The 22,760-nt window shown below is 37.7% G+C and overlaps 1 protein-coding gene across 2 annotated transcripts in view; it reads right to left on the minus strand.

The window, feature by feature from the left end:
* VPS41 (VPS41 subunit of HOPS complex) overlaps window positions 1-22,760 on the minus strand; it is a 191,186-nt gene that overhangs the window by 89,064 nt on the left and 79,362 nt on the right. For both annotated transcript variants that reach the window (XM_045565358.1, XM_045565357.1), the window contains 2 exons: window positions 15,668-15,730; window positions 12,327-12,392 (listed from right to left, as the gene is read on the minus strand). In XM_045565358.1, the coding sequence (XP_045421314.1) occupies window positions 12,327-12,392; window positions 15,668-15,730 (129 nt within the window). The remainder of the gene's footprint in view (window positions 1-12,326; window positions 12,393-15,667; window positions 15,731-22,760) is intronic.

Consider the following 22,760-nt stretch of genomic DNA (forward strand, 5'->3'; position numbering starts at 1 on the left):
ATTGGTGGTTTTAAATCAATTTTGGTATATTCACAGCATGAAATTAATTTCTAGGAACAGAACCACAACTGTGTGTTCTCACTGCATAGCTAGAAGAAATAAAGGTGTTTATTTACAATGGTTCAACATGCAACCATTAGGACATAAGTCTGGTGGTTGCCTGTGGTTTAATTCTGAATTGACTGGGAAACCTTAAAGTACGTATTTTTAATTCTTCAAAATACTCAGGAGATTCACTTGAAAACTACAATGGTAAATAACGTGTGAGAAAAGCTGGCATGTAGAAGGCTGTCTATGATCACCTTGCAGAAATATTATCCTGGAGATCTAAACATTGGACAGTAAACAGTGAGGAAATAACTAATGTTGAATCCTTCTAACGTCTAAACCTCAGCTCCAATATGACCAGATGAAAAGCAAACACACAAGAAAGAGCCTCTAATTTTCATGTTTAGTGATCACAGTGGTTAAGGCTTATTGGATTATCTAGATTCTAAAAAGATTTGCAGCTGAATTGGGCAGGAGGGAAATGGAGAGTTGTTGGTCAAAGGATACAGACTTCAGTTTTAAGATGAATAAGTTTTGGGGATCTAGTGTACAGTATGGTAATTATAGTTAATAATACTAAACGTTTGAAATTTGCTTCTCCTAGCAATAGACTTTAAGTGTTCTCATCAAAAAAAAATGGTAACTGTAAGGTAATGGATGTATTAATTAACTTGATTGTACCAATCATTTCACAATGTATACATATATAAAATCATCACATTGTACCTCTTCAACACAGTCAATTTTTATTTGTCAATTATACCTCAATAAAGCTAGAAAAAATAAAAATAATCTTGATAATTTTTTAAAAAGATTTGCATTTTTTAAAAAAGCTACTCTACTGAATCCACTTTCAAAAAGCATTCAAAATGCAATTTGTTGTTTGCAGATCACTGCTGGAAGCCTACAGAAGCTAGTTGATGTTACCACCTACCACCTCTGTCCTTCAGGTAAAATTTGCCATTTCAAATTTTCCTCATTTCATTCATGCAGGTCCTTTCCTCGTTTGCTGACTGACATTTTCCAGCTTACAAAGCAACCTGTCCCTGCAGCCAGGTCCCCTCATTCTAGCCCACCATAACGCCAAACAGCTGACTAACTCATTTCTAAAAATGAACTCTACTGCAAACAGCATCGTGCCAATTTAATAATTTGTCAAAGCAGTAAAACCAGCTGTTACGAAGTGTGTTTCAGAGTTCAAATGTAAACATCCCATGAAGCTCAAGTTTATCTGCTGACAGACAAAGCTGGACAATTAAAAAAAATCCAGACAAGATCCACTTGGCAGATATATTTCTAAAATAGAAATCTCACTTGCCATGCTCATGTATTAGAATTCTTGCTGCGCAAGAAAGTTACACTTTAAAAAATCCATTGGTTTGCATGTTTGAAAGCTCTCTCCAATGGCACTTTCAAGAGATGTGCTTTTTCTTTCCTTTTTTCAACATGGAAACAAAACAGAATTTAGAATAAGCTTTTTATGCTCATGTGTCAAGCAGTGGAGTCCATAAATCCAGCTATGGCATTCAACTACTAAGAAGTTGCCTTGAAAACCAAAAATAAAAGTTTATGCCAAACAGACTATAGCTTCCTATTCCTAGTCTCAGGTGGATAAGGAGCTATCTATCTCTAAAGACCTAAGAAGCTAGAACCTTAAAGAGGGAACACCAACAAATGTGTCAAACTACAGTTTCAGGTTTTTTTCTGCTCCATTGCTATGTTTTGCAGCACTATTTTGAAATATATGTTCCAAATATTTTATTTTACAAGAATAAAAAATTTTAATAGCAATAAACAAGTAAAATATTAGACTGCTCTCAAATATTCTTATGACATCATGAATATCTCATTGTGGGATCTCCATTTTCTTTCTTATTTAGCTCCTCTAGTCCCTGTGCCGTTTTAACCCCTTGTTTACAGAAGTTGGTATATAATTTCAATGATTTATTTAGCTGTCAATCTAGAGATCAGTGTTCTTAAGGGTCAAGAATGCCTTTATTCCATATTACACCCTCATATGGCTAGTGTTTGCTCCAATTTTTTAAAAGATTAAATTATTTCTTAAAGGCAGAGGGTCAACCTCTCAGTTATCTGATATTCGTCTTTACTCTTTTCCTCCTATATGATCTGCCATCTGCTCTAAAACAGAGAGGTCTTGATATCTATGACATACGATTATTGCAAGGTTATCACCATTTGCCAAATATTGGGCTCTTCAAACTTGTTCTGTTTAGCTTATGGTGCTAGTTTAAAATTGCAGTTGAAATGATTAGAGTAGCTATTGGGACAACATAGTCTTTGTTTTTCTCATTTTTCAAAGATATAAACTCCCATAACTCAGTTATAAAAAGAACAGCTCCTCCTAAAAATTTGCTAACATTTTTTTCAAAATGAAAGTAATCATTTCACAATAGTCTCCCTTTTTTAACGTCACCTTCTAAAAGCTTTTTAGTTTTTAAAATCAAAGATATATTTATGAATGAAATTAGAAAAACACTTCCTGAAATATCAACTGAATAAATCTATTTCAAAACAAAACACACTAATATCAAAACCATGCAGCATAAGTAATCCTTAAAAAATGCATACTGTACACATACAGAAGAAAGACATTCTCTGGCGATTGGTGCATAACACATACCAAGCTGGTGTACATTTTGAAAATCTCTATTTTACTATATACAAAGAGGTCATTATAGGTCACCAAATGCACGCTAATTTTTACTACTCACTAAATACATATTACATAATAAATTTTAATGGATCCAAAAAAATCAGTCAATAGTTTGTACAAGTTCTTAAATAGAGGACACATTTACATGTTTCTAAAGCCTCTAACATAAGTAGGAGAAATTTATAACAAGTTTTTAAAGAGAAAGAGCTCAAAGTCAAAATGTTTTAAGAATACAGATGGCCCCAGACTTATGATGACTCAACTTACAATTTTTCAACTTTACAATGGTACCCATACAACTATTCTGTTTTTCACTTTCAGAACAGTATTCAATAACTTACATTAGCCTTCACTTGACATGGACGACCTGCCTTGCCACATGGAAGCCCTGCTGCTGTCCCACAGAAATGCTTTGATTACACATAGTCCTTCATCAGATGAGACCGGTGTCCAGGGCACTGGCTCCTCATCTCACTCAGGCTTACACCAAAGATGTAAAATTTGGTGCTGATGCCTGAGCCTTAATGCTTCATTCAAGGTGTAGATCTTTTAGCAGATGCTGTAGCCATTACAACAGGGTCAAAGGGAAGATCAGTCATTATTGAACAGAGTTGAGAAAGCCTCAAAGTATGAAAGATGGTATGACTATTGCAAAGTCAACTGACATAAAGGATGGATATAAAATTACTGGAGCCAAACTTGTTGAAGATGTTACTAATAACACAAATGAAGAGGCTGGGGGTGGTACAACCACTATTGCTGTACTGGCAAGGAAAGCTTTGAGAAGATTAGCAAAGGTGGAAATCAGGAAAGGTGTGATGTTAGCTGTTAATGCTGTAATTGCTGAACTTAAGGGTCTAAACGTGTGCTTATCTCCCCTCCCCCCACAAAGAAATTGCTCAGGTTGCTACGATTTCTGCAAATGGGGATAAAGACATTGGTAACATCATTTCTGATGCAATGAAAAAGGTTGGAAGAAAAAGTGTCATTACAGTAAAAGGATGGCAAACACAGAATGATGAATTGGAAATTATTGAAGGCATCAAGTTTGATCAAAGCTATATTTTTTCATACTTTATTAACACATCAAAAGGTCAGAAATGTGAACTCCAGGATGTCTTATGTTCTATTGCATAAAAATAAACTTTCTATTGTCCAGTCCATTATACTTGCTCTTGAAATTGCGAATACTCACCATAAGCCCTTGGTCATATTTGCTGAAGATGTTGATGGAAAAACTAATTATACTCATTTTGAATAGGCTAAAAGTTGTTCTTCAGGTTGTAAAAGTCAAAACTCCAGGCTTTGGTGATAATAGAAAAGTCAGCTTAAAGACATGGCTATTGCTACTGGTAGTGCAGTGTTTGGAGAAGAGGGACTAACCCTAACTCTTGAATACATTCAGCCTCATGACTTAGAAAAAGTTGGAGAGGTCATTGTGGCCAAAGATGATGCCATGCTCTTGAAAGGAAAAGGTGATAAGGCTCAAACTGAAAAACATATTCAAGAAATCATCAAGCAGTCAGATATTATGACTAGTGAATATGAAAAGAGAAAACTGAATGAATGTCTGGCAAAACTTTCAGATGGAGTAGCTGTGCTAAAGGTTGTTAAGATGAGTCATGTTGTCTACGGCCAGACCACCCGGAACGCGCCCGATCTCGTCTGATCTCGGAAGATGAGTCATGTCCAAGTGAATGAAAAGAAAGAGTTACAGAAGCCCTTACTGCTACAAGAGCTACTGCTGGAGAAGGCATTGTTCTGGGGAGTGGGGTGGTTGTGCCCTACATAAGTGTACTCCAGCCTTGGACTCATTAACTCCAGCTAATGAAGATAAAAAAGTTGGTATAGAAATTATTAAAAGAACACTCAAAATTCCTTCAATGACCACTGCTAAGAATGCAGGTATTGAAGGATTTTTGTTAGCTGAGAAAATTATGCAAAGTTTCTCAGAAGTTGGCTATGAGGCTGTGCTTGGAGATTTTGTTGAATATAGTGGAAAAAGGAATCATGGATCCAACAAAGATTGAAGAACTGCTTTACTGGATCCTGCTGGGGTGGCCTCTTTGTTAACCACAGCAGAAGTTGAAGTCATCGAGATTCCTAAAGAAGAGAAGGACGCTGGAACAGGTGCAATGTGTGGCATGGGAGGTGGTATTAGAGATGGCATGGTCTAATTATTAGAATAGAACCTTACCGTTAGTATTAATGAACTAGGATAGGAAGCTCAAGGCAGTGTTCCTCACCAATAACTTCAGAGAAGTCAGTTGAAGAAAATGACTGAAGAAAAGGCTGAGTGATGTTTAAGGAAATCACTATAACCATCAGGTACCAGTTTCAGCTGACAATATGTAAGTTTACTGTTGTCATTGTCCATTCCTACAATTTATTTTGTACTTTTGAATAAAAAATTTGTACATGCCTGATACTGGGTACAAGAGCCATGTGCCAATATACTGCTTTCAACTTAAATCACTGAGACATTTTTACTAATATTCTATTAAAATCAAGTTTTTGATGCTTGAATCTTACCAGATGAGAACTTAAGAAGCAGCCTTTCTGCGGAGAGTAAGAATAATTGTATATATACAAAGTAGAGAAATATCCAATTATGTGACAACCTTTGTGTAATAATTTGTTAAAGTTAAAAATATTACATTAGATATTCAACCACACTTTATTATAAGATAGGCTTTGTTTTAGATGATTTTCCCCAACTGCAGCTAGTGTGTTTTGACCACGTTTAAGGTAGGCTAGTCTAAGCTATGATGTTCAGTAGGTTAGGTGTATTAAATGAATTTTTGATTTACAATATTTTCAACTTATGATGGGTTTATTAGGATATAGCACAATCATAAGCTGAGGAACACCTATAGTTAATTTGTTTGTCATCCCATAAGTAATTACGGAAAAATTAGTGGCTCTGAAGCCTACAATGGGTACTGGCACAAGGATAAATAGATCAAGAGAATTGAGAGTCCAGAAATACATTCTAATATTTATGCTTAACTGATTATTGACAAAGGTACTAAGACAATGGAGAAAGAATAGTTTTTTTCAACACATGGTGCTAGGACAACCAGATATCTACTTGCAAAAGAATAAATCTGGACCTCCTATCTTACACCACACACAAAAACGAACTCAAAGTATATCCTAATTTAAAAGTAAAAACTATAAAACACAGGCATTAATCTTCATGACCCTGGATTAGGCAATGATCTCTCAGACACAACACCAACAGCACAAGCATCAAAAAGAAAAAAAAAAGATAAACAGGACTTCATCAAAGTTAGAAACTTTTATGCTCCAAAGGACACCATTGATAAAATGAAAAGATAACTCATAGACTGAAAAAAATATCTGCAAATCATATATCTGATAAGGAACATGTACCCAGAAAAAAAAATGTTTGTAACTCTATAATAAATAACTTACATAAAAATGGGTAAAGAATTTGAATAGACATTTCTCCAAAGAAGATAAGCAAATGGCCAATAAGGACATTATTATCATTAGGGAAATGAAAGTCAAAACCACAATGAGATACCACTTAACAAGCACCAGAATGGTTATAATCAAAAAGGCAAACATAAATGAACACTGGTGAGAATGTGCAGAAATTAAAACACTCATACTTCCAGAGAGAATGGGCAGACCACTTTGGAAATGGTACAGCCACTTTGGAAAACAGTTTGATAATTCTTCAAAGTGTTCAACATAGAGGTATATGATCCAAAAATTCCACACTCAAGAGAAATGAAAACACATAGCCACAAAAAACTGCACAGAAATGTTCACAGCAGCATTACTTATAATAACCAAAAGGTGGAATTAACCCACTGTCAATCAACTGATAAATAAAATATGACATATCCATACAGTGGATTATTATTGGACCATAAAAACCAATGAAGTACTAATACATGCATGCTACAACATGGATATACCTAGAAACCTACAGAAAGAAGCCAGACACAAAGGCCACATATTCCATGATTACATTTCTGTGAAATATCCAAGATTTATATGAAATATCTAGAACAGGAAAATTTCTGGGGAAAGAAAATACATTAGTGCTTGGCTAGAGATAGGAGGAAAAAAGAAAGGAAGATTGGGGGTGACTGCTAATAGGTACAATGTTTTTTTTTTCAGGTGATAAATATGTTCTAAAATTAGATTATGTTGATGGTTATGCAGTACTAGAAATACATTCAAAAGCACTGAACAGTACACTTTAATCTGGTGAACTTTACAGTTTACAAATTATATATCAATAAAGCTATTTTAAAAATCTAAAAGAAAGATGACTTAATATCAATTACTTACATTGGCATGTGCAATCACATGGTTTCTCATTCTAAAATATCAGTCAAACAGAGAACCAAATTAAGGACTCAATACCCTTCAAAATCGCAACAAAGAAAATAAAATACCTAGGAATATATTTACCAAAGGAGGTAAAGGACCTCTACAGGGAGAACTAGGAAACACTGAGGAAGGAAATCGCAGAGCATGTAAATAGGTGGAAAACCATACCATGCTCGTGGATCAGAAGAATCAACGTTGTTAAAATGTCTATACTGCCCAGAGTTATCTACAGATTCAATGGAATCCCTATTAAATTACCAACATCATTTTTCACAGATATAGAAAAAATAGTTTTACGCTTTGTATGGAACCAGAGAAGACCCCGTTTAGCAAAAGCAATTTTAAGCAACAAAAACAAAATGGGAAGTATTAATTTGCCAGACGTCAAATTATACTACAAAGCTGTGATTATTAAAACTGCTTGGTATTGGCACAAGTGCAGGGACACAGACCAGTGGAACAGAACAGAAAATCCAAATATAAAACTATTCTCATATAGCCATCTAATCTTTGACAAAACAGACAAAAACATACTCTGGGGAAAAGATTCCTTATTTAATAAATGGTGCTGGGAAACTGGTTAGCCACATGTAGAAGACTAAAATAGGACCCACAGCTTTCACCTCTCACAAAAATCAAATCACGGTGGATAACAGACTTAAACCTTAGGTGGGAAACTATTAGAATTCTAGAAGAAAATGTAGCAAAGACTCTTACAGACATTGGCCTAGGCAAAGAATTTATGAAGAAGACCCCTAAGGCAATCACAGCAACAACAAAAATAAATAAATGGGACCTGATCAAATTAAAAAGCTTCTGCACAGCCAAAGAAACAGTCAGGAGAGTAAATAGACAACCTACAGAATGGGAAAAAGTTTTCGCATACTACACATCAGATAAAGGACTGATAACAAGAATCTATTTACAACTCAGGAAAATCAGTAAGAAAAAATCGAACAACCCTATCAAAAAGTGGGCAAAGGACATGAACAGAAATTTTTCAAAAGAAGATATAAAAATGGCTAACAAACATATGAAAAAATGTTCAATATCTCTAATCATCAGGGAAATGCAAATCAAAACCACAATGAGGTATCACTTAACCCCAGTGAGAATGGCCTTTATCAAAAAGTCCGAAAACAATACATGTTGGCGTGGATGCGGAGAGACAGGAACACTCATACACTGCTGGTGGGACTGCAAACTAGTGCAATCCCTATGGAAAACAATATGGAGATACCTTAAACAGATTCAAGTAGACCTACCATTCGATCCAGCAATCCCATTATTGGGCATCTACCCAGAAGAACAAAAGTCATTCTATAAAAAAGACACCTGCACCCGAATGTTTATAGCAGCACAATTCACAATTGCAAAGATGTGGAAACAACCCAAATGCCCATCAATTCGTGAATGGATTAGCAAAATGTGGTATATGTATACCATGGAATATTACTCAGGTATAAGAAATAACGGTGATATGGCATCTCTTTGGTTCTCCTGGAGAGAGTTGGAACCCATTCTATTAAGTGAAGTATCCCAAAAATGGAAAAATAAGCACCACATGTACTCACCAGCAAACTGGTTTCTCTGATCATCACCTAAGTGCACATTTGGGAATAACAACAATTGGGTATCGGACAGAGGTGGGGGCTGGGGGGGAGGGATGGGTGCATACCTACGTGATGAGTGTGATGAGCACTGTCTAGGGAATGGACACGCTTGAAGCTCAAACTCGGTGGGATGGGGGGGTATGGGCAATATATATAACCTGAACTTTTATACCCCCATAATGAGCTGAAATAAAAAAAAAAAAACCTTCCACTGTGTTTTGTATTTCCTTAAATGAATTTTTCATTTCCAGTTCTAATTGTTTTTTTTTTTTAAATATGTCAATCTCTTTAGTGAATTTTTCATTCATTTCCTGATTGTTTTTCTGGTTTCTTTGAGATGGTTTTCCATTTTCTCTTGGATTTCATTGAGCTTCCTTACAATTCATATTTGGAGTTCTTTATCTGTCATTTCAATATTTTCATTTTAGTTGGTATCTATTGCTAGACAGCTGGTGTTCTCTTTTGGGGGTGTCCTTTCACTCTGATTTTTCATACTTCTGGAGTTCTTTCACTGATTCCTTCTCATCTGGGGCAGCTGTCACTTCTTACTTTTGCATTTTCTTTTGTTTAAATGGGGCTCCTTTTTTTTCTTTTCCCACACACTTATAAGGGAGTGTCTGTAGCCTATGTTGGGTAAGAACCTTTGGCTTTGCTTGTGGGTACTTTGATGAGGATCTAGGTTCTGGATGGATGCCTTGGTTATAGATATCATTAGTGTGGTGGTTTTCTCAGTTGCTAAGCTATGTGTATGGGCAGATTCCCTGTCTCTCTTTAATGAGGGAGTATGGAGGTCTTTGAGGTCCTTTCTCTTTCCCCAGCGCTTCCTAACATTGTGAAATGTATTGGCATCCCCAGGTTAATATCTGAGACAGTAGGTGGTGCTTGTGGGTAAGAATCAACCACACCCTATATGATTGAGTCAGTAAATGATGCAAAGGAATATGCAAATTTACCTCCCTGTCAGTTGGTAGTGCTTGCTGTAAAGAACAAGTTACAGTGTTGTTTTGGGACTGGTGACTAGCTCTAGCTCCTCAGGAGAAGCATTTGAATGTCCCAGGTGGTGGGTGAGGTCCTGGAACTTCCAAGTGAGTCCTTATTTTCTACCACAGCAGAGTTGGGTGGAGGGGTGAGGCTTGGCAGGGCTGGGTTGGGTGAGCCTGCCCTCAGGCTCCAGAAAAGCTGGTGAGGTAGCTGTTTCAGTAGGGGTCAAAGGTCCACTCCCAAGCTGCTGAGGAAAGCCAGCATGGAGGGACTCAGGTGGCCCCACCTAGTCAGAAAGTCTGCTTGTGGAGGCAGGGGCTGTGTAAGATCCACAATCTGAATGTTTGGAGAGGGTTTCACTCTTCTCCTCCCTCCCACCCCACTCTGCAGTCTCTGTCTGGCATCTGCTGGCAGGCAGGAGCTCAAACTAGCTGAGCTCCCCAGAAATGATGCTGCAGGCTGAGGGCTTCCCTGTCCAGGATCCTGCCCTAGGCTGAGAACACGGTGTTCCTTTGCAGGGAGGGGTACTCCACAAGTGCGCTACAGTTGGGACCCACACTGAGTTCTCTTATCAGTTCTGCCCACACAGGCTCCCTCATCTCCCAACATGAATTCACAAATCTCCCCTTTGTGCCCCTGAGCAACATGATCAAGTCTTAGGGGTACAGGATCTGACCTATGGGCCTGTCCCCTGGTCCCCAAAAATCAATCCCTGACCACACCAGGGAGAAGAGTGCTGGTCCCAAATTGCCTATGGGGTGCTAAAGCAGGTTTGATGTTCCTCCACTTTGGGATGTGCCCTGATCTGATGGAGCAGCCAGGCAGGCAGCACTGGGGAGTGCTAGTGAGCAGGGAGCTCACAGTCCAAGCACCCCTTAGTCCTCTGCAGGTCTTTGAGAGGAAAGGTTTGGGCCCCACTCTCCATGGAAGCCCTATCAGAGGGGAAGCAGCAACTCCTGAGAGCCTCAGCTGAAGTCTCTCTCTTGGCAGCCATAGGTAGGGGAGAGGCAGGGAAGGAAAAGAGTCTGGAGGAAAGCTAACACTCTGTCTCTGTCCCTCTCTGCAGAAGGCAGCCCACCTGCAATGTCCAGGCTCTGGGGTCATGCATGCCCCCAAGACCCACTGGCCCCCTATGGCTCCCACAGTCTGGGCCGCAGTTGGGAAACATTTGTGTAGGAATGAGCATCATGAAAACTGAGGGGCTGAAGCCCCATGGGGAAGACAAAGGTGCATGGTAGGTAGAGAAGCAATATGGCACCAGTTGTCTCCGCTCAAGTCTGTGGTGACACGAAGCACCCCAAGGGGGTTAGCAGCCTGGTGATTTGTCCTCAAGAAGTTCCCAGTTCACTGGGAGCAGCACGGCAGTAGCTTTTGGACTTGCCAGCCAATATCTGATTGCACCCTACTGACAGACCTTCAGCTAAAACACTCTTAAATTTTCAAACTATGAGATAAAAAATATTTGTTGTTTTAAGCCATTAACAATAACAAAAAAGCAGTGACCCATTCTTTACCCCACTGGGTTTTAAATAAAAACACATGGGTTCAAATCACAGCTAAGTGAATTTATGATACAATGCACATAAAATTTCCTAGCCAGGAAAGTGTTCAGTAAAGAAATATGAATAGAATTTTAAAGCTATTCTTTCCAGAGGCTGACAAAATCAAGTAGTTATTTTTTCAGGAGTGGGTGAGCTGAGAGTCTAAGCTAGGGAATGTGAGAGTAAGTCTGTAATTCCCATTATCTAGTCCTGTGGACATTTTTACACAAAGGAAATGAGACTAGAGCCTACGGGTAACAGTGGGCTGTGAGGTGGGAGAAGGTGGGGCTCTCTAGCAGCAATCGGAACTAGTACAATCTTGGCTTCATGCCATGAAATGAAGCAACCATTGCAAGTGAGGTAATGGACCAGATGCTCTCCTCCTTTCATTCTATGAACTATGAGACCAAGAGAAAACGACAGATAACTATCATAAAACATTTGAAGCCATTCGGTAGCTGGGCCTCAAAGTAGCCACTCCATCTCTCTATACTTCTATAGAAATAACCACAGACTACCTCCTTTTCAATAGCTCTAAAATGAATGTAAAATAATATTCAATGGTCCAGTATGGTAATAGTAGTTTAAAAAATACCTCTGGCTAATAAAAATAGAAAAAAATTGATTTGACTTATTCTACAAGCAGAAAGATTCTTTGATATGTGAATATACTATTATCTATCAACAGAAATGTACAGAAAGGTTTCACTCTTATTTTATAAATAGCACTGAGATAAAATTGCTCTAAAAGTTTATCAAGGCATTTTCTACAAGGGGGGAAATCACTAGTTTAATCGTTCTTTTGTTATTTTTAAATGCTGCCTCTTTTTTTGTGTAAGGGACAATATTTCAAAGCTCTAGATGGTAGTTTGAGTAACATCTCTTTTTCTCACCCTAGATCTACTTCAAAGGAATGTAGTAAGAAACACTGAGGGCACAACTCCCGCAAGAGATGATGGTCCTATAATTTCATTACATTCGTCTTTCTCAAATTTCTCCTAACAAATAGTCAGACATTAAAATATTAAGGATAAATTACAGAGCAAACACAACAACCCTCAAAGGCTACATGTCAAGGTACAGCCACAGAGCACTTACCTTCTTCCCTCCGGTCACAAACTGCTTGCAACTGGATCTCACAAAATGTGGGTGTACAGCAATGATCTACAAGAGAAGAAGGACCCAATGATGGTTTAGGAGTCATGGTTAAAGCACAGAATGGAAACCCTTTATACGTTACAAGTAGCATGATCTAAAAATTATCCTGATATCTTGGTAGGAAGTAATGTACTAAGGTAATATTCTGCAACAAATGAGGACATCTAAGTTTTGCTCTTATGTAAAAAGATTTCATCTCTGAAGCCAGGTCAAAGCTGAAAGACTAGAATAAATCAATTCTACTTTCTGGCTGAGTGAGGACCCCTCTGAGTGGAGAACCCTGTTCTAGAGGCAACAAAAGAAGTTAATCAAGGCACCAAGATGTCTCCACTGTAACTGAATACAATTCACAGAAGAAACCCAGAGAAAGAACCCAATTAACTCCTTGTCCAAGATGCCTTCCAATGATGGATGGCACTAAGTGGCAATGCAGCCTCCCAGATATTTAGCACAGTTATACCATGACCCCATCAGTGAGAGAGACAACAGAGCTGTAGGACCCAACATCTATGGAGCAAACTGTTCAGGACTTTCCCTTCTGCCCACAACCTAAGTTCCAGTCCCACAGCTCTCGTCCGTTTCCCACTCAGCCAATGTCCTCCCAGCCCCTTGTTACCGAGGTTTCTCCTAAGGCCACTCCACTACCCCTTTTTCCTGTTTAACTAATGAGTTTTCCAGTGGCTTGATGATTATATAACATCATTAACGTGGTGGGGGGGGTGACAACAGAGGCAATAGTGACATTCTAGTGGCTCCACTCAGTGCAACTCCGTCTTCAGGGCTCATCTGCTGTAGCTGTATACTCTGCCTCTTTCTCCTTTTATCCCCAACCCCATGAAATCACCAACATAACAAATTAGTTTTTTCTAACTTAACAAAGAGAATATTTCTAGGCGCACACACACACACACACACACACAAACATCCCATAGAATTATACTTTTATAAACTTTCAACTAAATACATTTTATATTCTTATTAATTACTTAATACATTTCCCTCTTCCAATGGAATAGATTAAGATTCCTCTTCCTATACTGTCATTTTTAGGGCTTAGCACATGACTCTTTATTCCTCTACTCATTCCCACCTCCCAGGTTAGCCCTTCTTCCCTTCAACATTTTCCTAACCCATTCTAAACACCAATATGGAAGCATTTACATATTCTGTTGTTTCACATTCTTAACATCACTCACAAGAGTGCTTTCATCTCTCTTGTAACGTGTAACTCTAGATAAGTGACTTATTTCACATGTCTCCTCTGCTCCCTAATCATATTACCTTACCCCTTTCTCCCCTTCAGGTGTAAGAAATAAAGCCATCAGAGTCACTGCCCTCATCTGCTCCTCCTTCACCACCCAACTTCCCAGAAGTATGGCTCAGCCTCATCACTTTCATGCCTATCTCACAGGCAGTAGGTGTAGGACTCTTTTCCAAGATTATCCTCCCTAGTTAATTTGTTGATCTTATTGCTTAGTGCTGCTCTATTCAGTATTCCCTCTCTTTATTTTCCTCTCTACTGATTTTCACCATCAACCAAAACATGATCTATAGAAATCTTCCCTGGACATTGCTCCTTTCTAATCAGATACCTCTCATTTATTACCAAATGTCTTGAAAGAAGAGTCTTCACTGGTGGTTTCAAATTCCTTGCCTCCAATTTACTTCTTGGTATATGGTGAGCCTTCTGCTCTTGAAACTGTCCTTACCAAGGTCACCAGTACCTTCAAAATTACCAAATAAAATGCCCTTGTTTCAGGCCTCCCCCCATTTAATCTCCACACTGCCTTTGGCACTGCTGCCCACTCCCTCTTGGAAGGCCTCTCTCCCTTGTCTTCACTGACACCACTCTTCTGGATTTCCCCCAGCCCCTCCCACTGCTTCTTCTTAGACTCCTTCACTGTTTTTATCTTCTACAGCCTGAGTCTTTAGAGTATTCCAGAACATCACCACTATCAGTCATCTTCTCTTCTTACTCTATAGTCTTAAACTAGATAATATCTTTAAAAATGGCTTCAACTTATGCAACTGTGGTTGTCAACTTTGTGTTTAAGGGCCCATCTCCATCCCAAGGTCCACACTCATGTTTCTAAAACCTCCGTAACATCCCTGCCTGATACACTATGGTTACCTAAACTCAAGACCAAACTAGCCTTGTCCTTACTGAAACCATCCCTTACTACAATTGGTGGCATTCCCACACACTGTCCCCAAAACGATAACCTGGACTGACCTTCAGCTCTTGCGCCTTTCATTACTCTCATCCAAGCCATCACTAATGTAAGCCGGTCTATCTAGTAAAGGCCGTCCAGATAAATTTCTTCCACTATCACTCTTTTTATTGAGATCCTGTCTCTGCCAAGAGTATTGCATTAGCCTTCTAAATTGTTTCTTGTCCCAATCACTTTCCATTCCGGTAAATTCAGTTTTCTAAAAGACACATCAGGTCCTATTTCTTCTTTACCTATTGGCCAATAAATGTTTGAATTAACAGGTGAAAAAAATAAATGACTGCTTCCTTTAACAACTAAAAGAGACACTTTGCCAAAATGGCTATCTAAAATTGGTCCTACTGACCCTTGCCTATTTGCCCTTCAATCTATACTGTATACAGTTACCATATTAATTTTCCTAAATCTTAGCTCAGTTGATGTCACTTCTGTGTACTGAAACATTCAATAATTTCTCCTTATCTACCAGATGGAGCCCAAACTCCTTAGCCTGAATATAAAACCGGCCCCAATCTTGCCAAATCAGTAGTTAATGCACCATGTAAACTAGACTATTTACCATTTCCTGAACACAATTTGAACATTCTAGCCTCTCCTTTCTATTATGTTGTCCTTCCACATGGAAAGCCAGCTCCTCCATCAGCCCCTGGCCACTTATTAAAGCCAAGACAAACATCACTCCATCAATGAAGCCATCACTAACAAGAACAGCTAACAGTGACTCTTCTTAGGTTTGGAGTCCTTAAAATTGTTTCTACCTTTTTGAATCTTTAGTCACAGTTTCTGTGTGCGTGTGCATGCGTGTGTGTGTTTGCTTGTGTGTGTGTGATTTCACCCACTATTACAAAAGCCCCTGGGGACACACTGGAGACCTCAGTCACAAAATATACAGCCTGTCTTCCTTCATAGCAGCCAAATAGTATCTTACATCATAAGTGTTGAATAGATACTGACAAAATTAATATAGGACTGGTAGTGCTGAAATTATTATAATCCTTACTGCCTTAGTCAAAAAACCCACCAAAAAATTAAAACCTGCTGAATACTTACTTTAATGGGACAGTCAAAAGTCTCATGAAATTCTTCTCCAGAATACAGTCCAAATACTTGCACCTAAAAAGTAAATGGATTATGTCAGCTCACTGTGACAGGAACAGAGAACGCTGCTGAGTCAGTGAGAACACATACTATCAATAAGAAAAAAAGGAAAAAATTTAATAATTCTAAAGCCCTATGACCTCTATTAAATATCCAAATGAAAACAATCCCATCAGCGTGAGAGTACTTTGCTGCAATTAAGCTTTTATAAGCCTCCCATGGATAGAATTCACTTACCACAAATTTGTTTTATTAATGCATGCCAACTTTTAAAAACAAAATAGATATGAAACGTTAATAATACTCTTATGAACTTGCCACAGACTATCCTTAACAGAACTATTTTTTCATCCCTTAAAGGAAAGGAGAGCTTCTTTTCTGAGTCACTCATTCATATATAATATATATATTTTTATATGTATTATATATATTTTATATATCTTTTACATATATATAAAAAAACAAATCAACCAGGTAAATCAATGTGGTAGGAGATTAGGTGAACTGCACTTCATTTACAATCTTATGCTGAATCTACTGAGAGTCTATAAGTGAAAGATTGAAGTTCCTACTTATCAGTGCCTCCCTTCAAGTTCATATATGCTACTTTATTCCTACTTAATATTTTTTCTGACTGCTTTACTTAACAACAAAAACAAAACTGAAATATAATATACATACTATAAAGGACATAAATCCTAAGTTCATAGCTTGAAAAACTATGGTGACATGACACCTCCAAACTAAACACTATCCTGAAATGTACTGCCAAGGGTAAGTTGCTCTAGTGTTTGAATGCTATAAAAATGGAATCATATACTATTTCATTGGTTTATTTCATTCAACATTTCCCAACTTTTCATTGTTTTCCTTATCCACACTGCTGCATACAGAAGTAGCTGGTCCTCTGTTGTTGCTCTATAGTATTTCAATGTATGAATATATCACAATGCATGTATCCACCTTCCACTGATGGAACAACATTGGGTTATTTCCAGATTGGGGCTATTATGAAGAATGCTGAAATGAGCACACTTTATAAATCTTTTGGTGCACTTATATACATATTTATAAAGGGTATATAACTATGAATGAAATTGCTAAATCACAGATTATACATATATGCACATTTAATAGAGAGCCAAACCATTTCACAAAGTGGTTTTAATTAATTGACACCCTTATCAGCAGAGCATATGAATTCCATGAAGTCTCAAAGATTTGGAGTTAACTAATAGTATTAGGGCAAATGGGAACCACTTCCCAACATTTGAAAAGTGATCACTTGTTGTAGTCTTCAGGATAGTGGTATTATTTTTTCTTTAAATTCTGTAAAAAATTCACCAATGAAGCCATCTAGGTCTAATGCCTTTACTACAGTCTGAATGTTTGTGTCTCCCCAAATTCATATGCTGAAACCTAATCCCCAAGGTAATGATATTAAGAGGTGGGGTCTTTAGGTGGTGATGAACTTATGAGGGTGGAGCCCTCATGAATGGGATTAGTGCCCTTATAAAAGAGGCCAGGGTAACGAGCTAGCCTTTTGCTCTTCTGCCTTCTGCCACATGAGGACACAGCATTCAACCCTTCCACGTGAGGATACAGTGACAAGGCACCATCTTGAAAGTAGGGAGAGCAGCCCTCACCAGACACTGAATGCTGGTGCCTTCATATTGGACTTCACAGTCTCCAGAACTGTGAGAAATGAATTTCTGTTGTTTATAAATTACTCAGTATAAGTTATTTTATTATAGCAGTCCAAATGAATTAAGGTCAGCTTCTTCGTGAGAAGGTTCTTAATTATAAATTCAATTTTTAAAATAGACATAGGAATATTCAAATTTTCAAACTCTTGTTTTTAATCTTGGCAAGTTGTTAATGGTTCATTCTTTCAAGTCACAAGCAGGAAACTCATTCATTCATGTTATGGTATCATTTTTGGAGACAGATTCATGCATTAAAAGTAAAAATATTTAGGACACTCATATTGTGAATACTGTTTTTATACACTTGTGCCAAGTATGTTATCTGGGTTCCACAAACAGCAAATGACACAATGTAAAATAGAGGGAACTTGATTTTCCCTGAGATTCTCTTTTAAAATGTACTCTTGACACAACAAATACCTGTATGCCCCATGACCACCTTGCTTCACACGGTTCACAGAATATAATGTCACTCCTTTTATTTATTTATTTTTATTTCAAAATATTAAGGGGTACAAACGTTTTTGTTACATGGCTATCTTGTATAATGCTTAAATCAGGGCTTTTGGTGTGTCTGTCACCAGAATAGTGTTGTTATAGTCAATAGCTAAGTTTTTATATGGTATTTCCCCTCCAAACCTCCCCCTTCTTGGTTTCCAACATCCTTTATATATCTTTGTGCCTGCTGTGTACCAACCATATAGTTCCCACTTACTCGTAAGAACATATGGTGTTTGGTTTTCCATTCATGAAATACTTCACTTAAAATAATGGTCTCTAGTTCAATCCAAGTTGCTGTGAACAACATTATTTCATTCCTTTTTATGGCTGAGTAGTATTCCATAGTATATATACCACATTTTCTTTATCCATTCGTGAATTTATGGGCATTTAGGTTGGTTCTACATCTTTGCAACTGTAAGTTGTACTGCAATAAACATCTGAGTGCAGTTGTCTTTTTGATAAAATGACTTCTCTTCCTTTGGGTAGATACCCAGCAGTGGGATTGCTGGATCGAATAGTAGGTCTACATTTATTTCATTGAGTAATGTTCATAATGTTTTCCATAGAGGCTGGATTAATTTGCAGTCCCACTAACAGTGTATAAGCATTCCTATCTCTCTGCATCAGTGCCAGCATCTATTGTTTTTTGACTTTTTAATAATGGCCACTATGATAGGGGTAAGGTGGTATCTCATTGTAGTTTCAATTTGTATTTCCCTGATTATTACCAATGTTGAACATTTTTTCATATGTTTGTAGGCCATTTCTCAATCTTCTTTTGAAAAACTTCTGTTTATGTCTTCTGCCCAGTTTTTGATAGGGTTGTTTTCTTCTTGCTGATTTGTTCAAGTATCTTGTAGACTCTGGATATTAGTCTTTTGTTGGATGCATAGTTTGTGAATATTTTCTCCTAATCTGTAGATTGTCTATTCACTCTGTTGATTATTTTCATTGCCATACAGAAGCTTTTGAATTTAATTAAGTTCCATTTATTTATTTTTGTTGCTGCTGTATTTGCCTTTGTGCTCTTAATCATAAATTGTTTGCCCAGACCAATGCTATAAGAGTTTTTCCTATGTTTTCTTCTGGAAATTTTACAGTTTCATACCTCACATTTAAGTCTTTTATCCATCTTGAATAAATTTTGGTGAGTGGTAAGAGAGAGGGATTCTGTTTTATTCTTCTGTAAGTGGCTATCCAATTTTCACATCACCATTTATTGAATAGAGTTTTCTTTCCCCAATGTATGTTGTTGTCTGCTTTGTCAAATAACAGTTGGTCATAGCTATATGGTTTTATTTCTGGGTTCTCTATTCTGTTCCATTGGTCCATGTCTCTACTTTTATCCCAATACCATGCTGTTTTGGTTCCTATAGCCTTTTAGTATAATTTGAAGTCATACAATGCGATGCCTACAGATTTATTTTTTTGCTTAGGATTGTTGTGACCATTAGGGCTCTTTTTTTTGTTTCAAATGAAGCTATGGATTATTTTTTTTTAAGTCTATGAAATAAGACATTGGTATTCTGATGGGAACTGCAATGAATTTATAAATCCCTTTGGCCAGTACAGACGTTTTTAATGTTCATTCTGCCAATCTATGAGCAAGGGATGTTTTCCCATTTTTTTGTGTCACCTGTGATTTCTTTCATCAGTATTTTAAAGTTCTCCAGGTAGAGCATCTTTCACCTCCTTGCTGAAGTATATTCCTAGGTATTTTATTTTCTTCATAGCTATTATAAATAGTTTTATGTCCTTGAATTGACTCTCAGCTTGACTATTATTAGTATATAGAAATGCTACTGATTTGTGTACATTGATTTTGTAACCTGAGCCTTTGCTGAATTTATCAATTTTAGAAGTCTTTGGTGGAGTCTTCAGGGTTTTCTACATACAGGATCACATCATCAGCAAATAGGCATAGTTTGACCTCCTCTTCCCCAATTTGGATGCTCTTTACTTCTTTCTCTTGCCTTATTACTCTGGCTAGGACAGCCAATACTATGTTGAATAGAAGTGGTGACAGTGGACACCCTTGTCTTTTTATGATTCCTAGGGGGAATGTTTTCAATCTTCCCCATTTAGTATGATATTGGCTACGAGTTTGTTGTATATGGCTTTTATAATTTTGAGGTATATGTCCCCTCCATGCCTAGTTTGTTGAAGTTTTTTTATTATAAAGGGTGCTGAATTTTATCAAATGTTTTTTCTGCATCTATTGAGGTAATCCTATGGTCTTTGTTTTTGCTTCTGTTTATGTGGTGAATCAAGTTTATTGATCTGTGTATGCTGAACCATCTTTCCATCCCTGGGATGAAACCCACTTCATCATGATGAATTATCTTTTTGATGTGGTGTTCAATTTGGTTTGCTAGTATTTTGCTGAGGATTTTTGCATCTATGTTCATAAGGGATATTGGTATGTAGCTTTCTTTTTTTGTTGTTTCCTTTCCTGGCCTTGGTATCAGAGTGATACTGGCTTCATAAATGAGTTAGGGAGGATTCCCTCCTTCTTGATATTATCGAATATTTTCTGTAGCATAGGTAACAGTTCTTTGCAGGTCTGGTAGAATTCAGATGTGAATCCATCTGGCCTAGGACTTTTTTTGTCCAGAGATTTTTTTATTACTGATTCAATCACAACCCTTGTTATTGGTCTGTTTGGGATTTCTATTTCTTCCTGATTCGAGCTTCAGAGGTTGTATATATCCAGGAATTTATTCATTTCCTCTAGGTTTTCTGATTTGTTTGCATCAAGATTTTTGTAGTATTCACAGACAATATTTTGTATTTCTGCAATATTAGTTACAATGTCTCCTTTTTCATTTCTGATTGAGCTTATCTGAGTCTTTTCCCCTTCTATTTCTGGTTAATCTGCTAGTGGTCTATCAATTTTGTTTATCTTTTCAAATAACCAACTTCTCTGCTGAGAAGTCTTCTGTTAGTCTGACAGGTTTTCCTTGCGAGGTTAGTTGTTGCTTTCATCTTGCAGCATGTAGAACTTTCTCCTTCATTTTGACTTTGCCACGTTGATGATTATGTGTCTTGGAGATGTCCTGCTTGCTATGAATCTTTCTGACATTCAATGACCATGTTGTCTCTGAATATCAGGCAATACTAGGGAAGTTCTCAATAATTCCCTCGAGTAGGTTTTCCATGCTCTTTGCTTTTTCTTCCTCTGGAATACCTATAATTGATATTTTAGCTAGTTTCACATAGTCCCATATTTCTCTGAGTCATTGTTTATTCTTCTTTATGCTTTTCCTGTGTCTTTGACTGACTGTGTTAGTTCAAAAGTTTTGTCTTCAAGCTCTGAGATTCTTTATTCTTCTTGGTTTAGCCTGCTGTTAAAGCTTTCTGATGTATTTTGTATTTAATAATTCCCTAAATGATTCTTTCACTTCTTATATTTTTTTTTATGTTGTCTCCTTATTGAGTTTTTCATATTTTTCATTCATGTCCTGAAATACTGTTTTGGTTTCTTTGTTTTGGTTTTCAACTTTGTCTTCAATTCCACTTATCTTGTTTGCCATCCATATTCTGAATTCCATTTCTGACATTTTGACAATTTCCTTTTGGTAGGGGTCCATTGCTGTGGATCTATTGTGATCCTGTGGGGGTGTTGAACTAGCTTGTTTTTTTCATGTTCCAGAATTATTTTGCTGGTTTCTTCTCATCTTGAACCTCTTCTCTCAGCACAGGACTGATAGGTCTGTGGTGCACCTGTTCTCCTTTGCTAGGAACTCTCCTACTTAGTGAGGAGGAGGAGAAATCCTTGGATAGTGGTTTTGTGTCCTATTTAAAAGCACTGACCTGGTGGGAGAAGGGTGGAGGCACTGAGAGCCTGGAACTAACTCAGCTGTTCTCCTGCATCCTCTCATTCCCCTGTGGTTTTCACAGTGAAAATTGGTGCTAGGGGATATTTGTTTAGATTGGTGGGTTGGGCACCGGGTCACTGTTGAAAACTTGGGCAGAGGGCTAGGCAAGTCACTCTCCACAGATGTGGGTGGCATTTCCTTGGAAGATTCCTGGGTGTGTTACAAGACTTCAGCCAGTGGTGGGGTGGGTCACAGGATTTTATCACTATCCTTGAGGACTAATCAGAAGCGAAATATGCCACTATCATACCCAAAGTAGGGGCTGGAGGAGAAATTACTGAAGGTGGCAAAGCAAGAATAGAACTCTTAAGTCAGTTTCTTTTACTAAGTTTCACCAAACAACATTTTCCTCAACTGTTCTCATATTCTACTTCAGTATGGAAAACATTGTAACTTCATGAGACAAATCTCATAAACGATATTAGTATCAGTATAAGGATGATTTGTAAAACCTTCAATATTTTGGTTCATTTCACCACTGGGACATCCCAAACTAGCTGGTCACGTGCTATAATACTAAAGCTAATAAAATCCAAAACACTTCCCCCTCTCTCTTTATTTATTTTGCCATTTTGTTAGTGAAAATCACAACCATCTGTGAAGGGAATCCCTTGAATGACAGTCTAGAGCTGTGGTCCCAACCCCCATCTGTGGCCTGTTAAGGAAACAGGTTTGCAATCACTACCTGAGATCTGCATCTCCCCTGCCCCCAAACCACCCCCCCCCAGTCCATGCAAAAACTGTCTTCCATGAAATCAGTCCCTGGTGCCAAAAAGGTTGGGGACTGCTGGCCTAGTGAGTTTTGGCTTACAGGAAGATCTTATCTGAGATAAGGAATCACGTAATTAAATGTTAAAATAGAGAGCATCCTTTTGTACATGGATTCCCCTATAGCCCCCCCTAAACAACTTCCCAAAACTTGCCATCAAAATAACTAATGAAAAAAAAAGAGAAAAT

Source organism: Lemur catta, chromosome 11 (assembly GCF_020740605.2).
Source record: "Lemur catta isolate mLemCat1 chromosome 11, mLemCat1.pri, whole genome shotgun sequence".
Taxonomy (NCBI): domain Eukaryota; kingdom Metazoa; phylum Chordata; class Mammalia; order Primates; family Lemuridae; genus Lemur; species Lemur catta.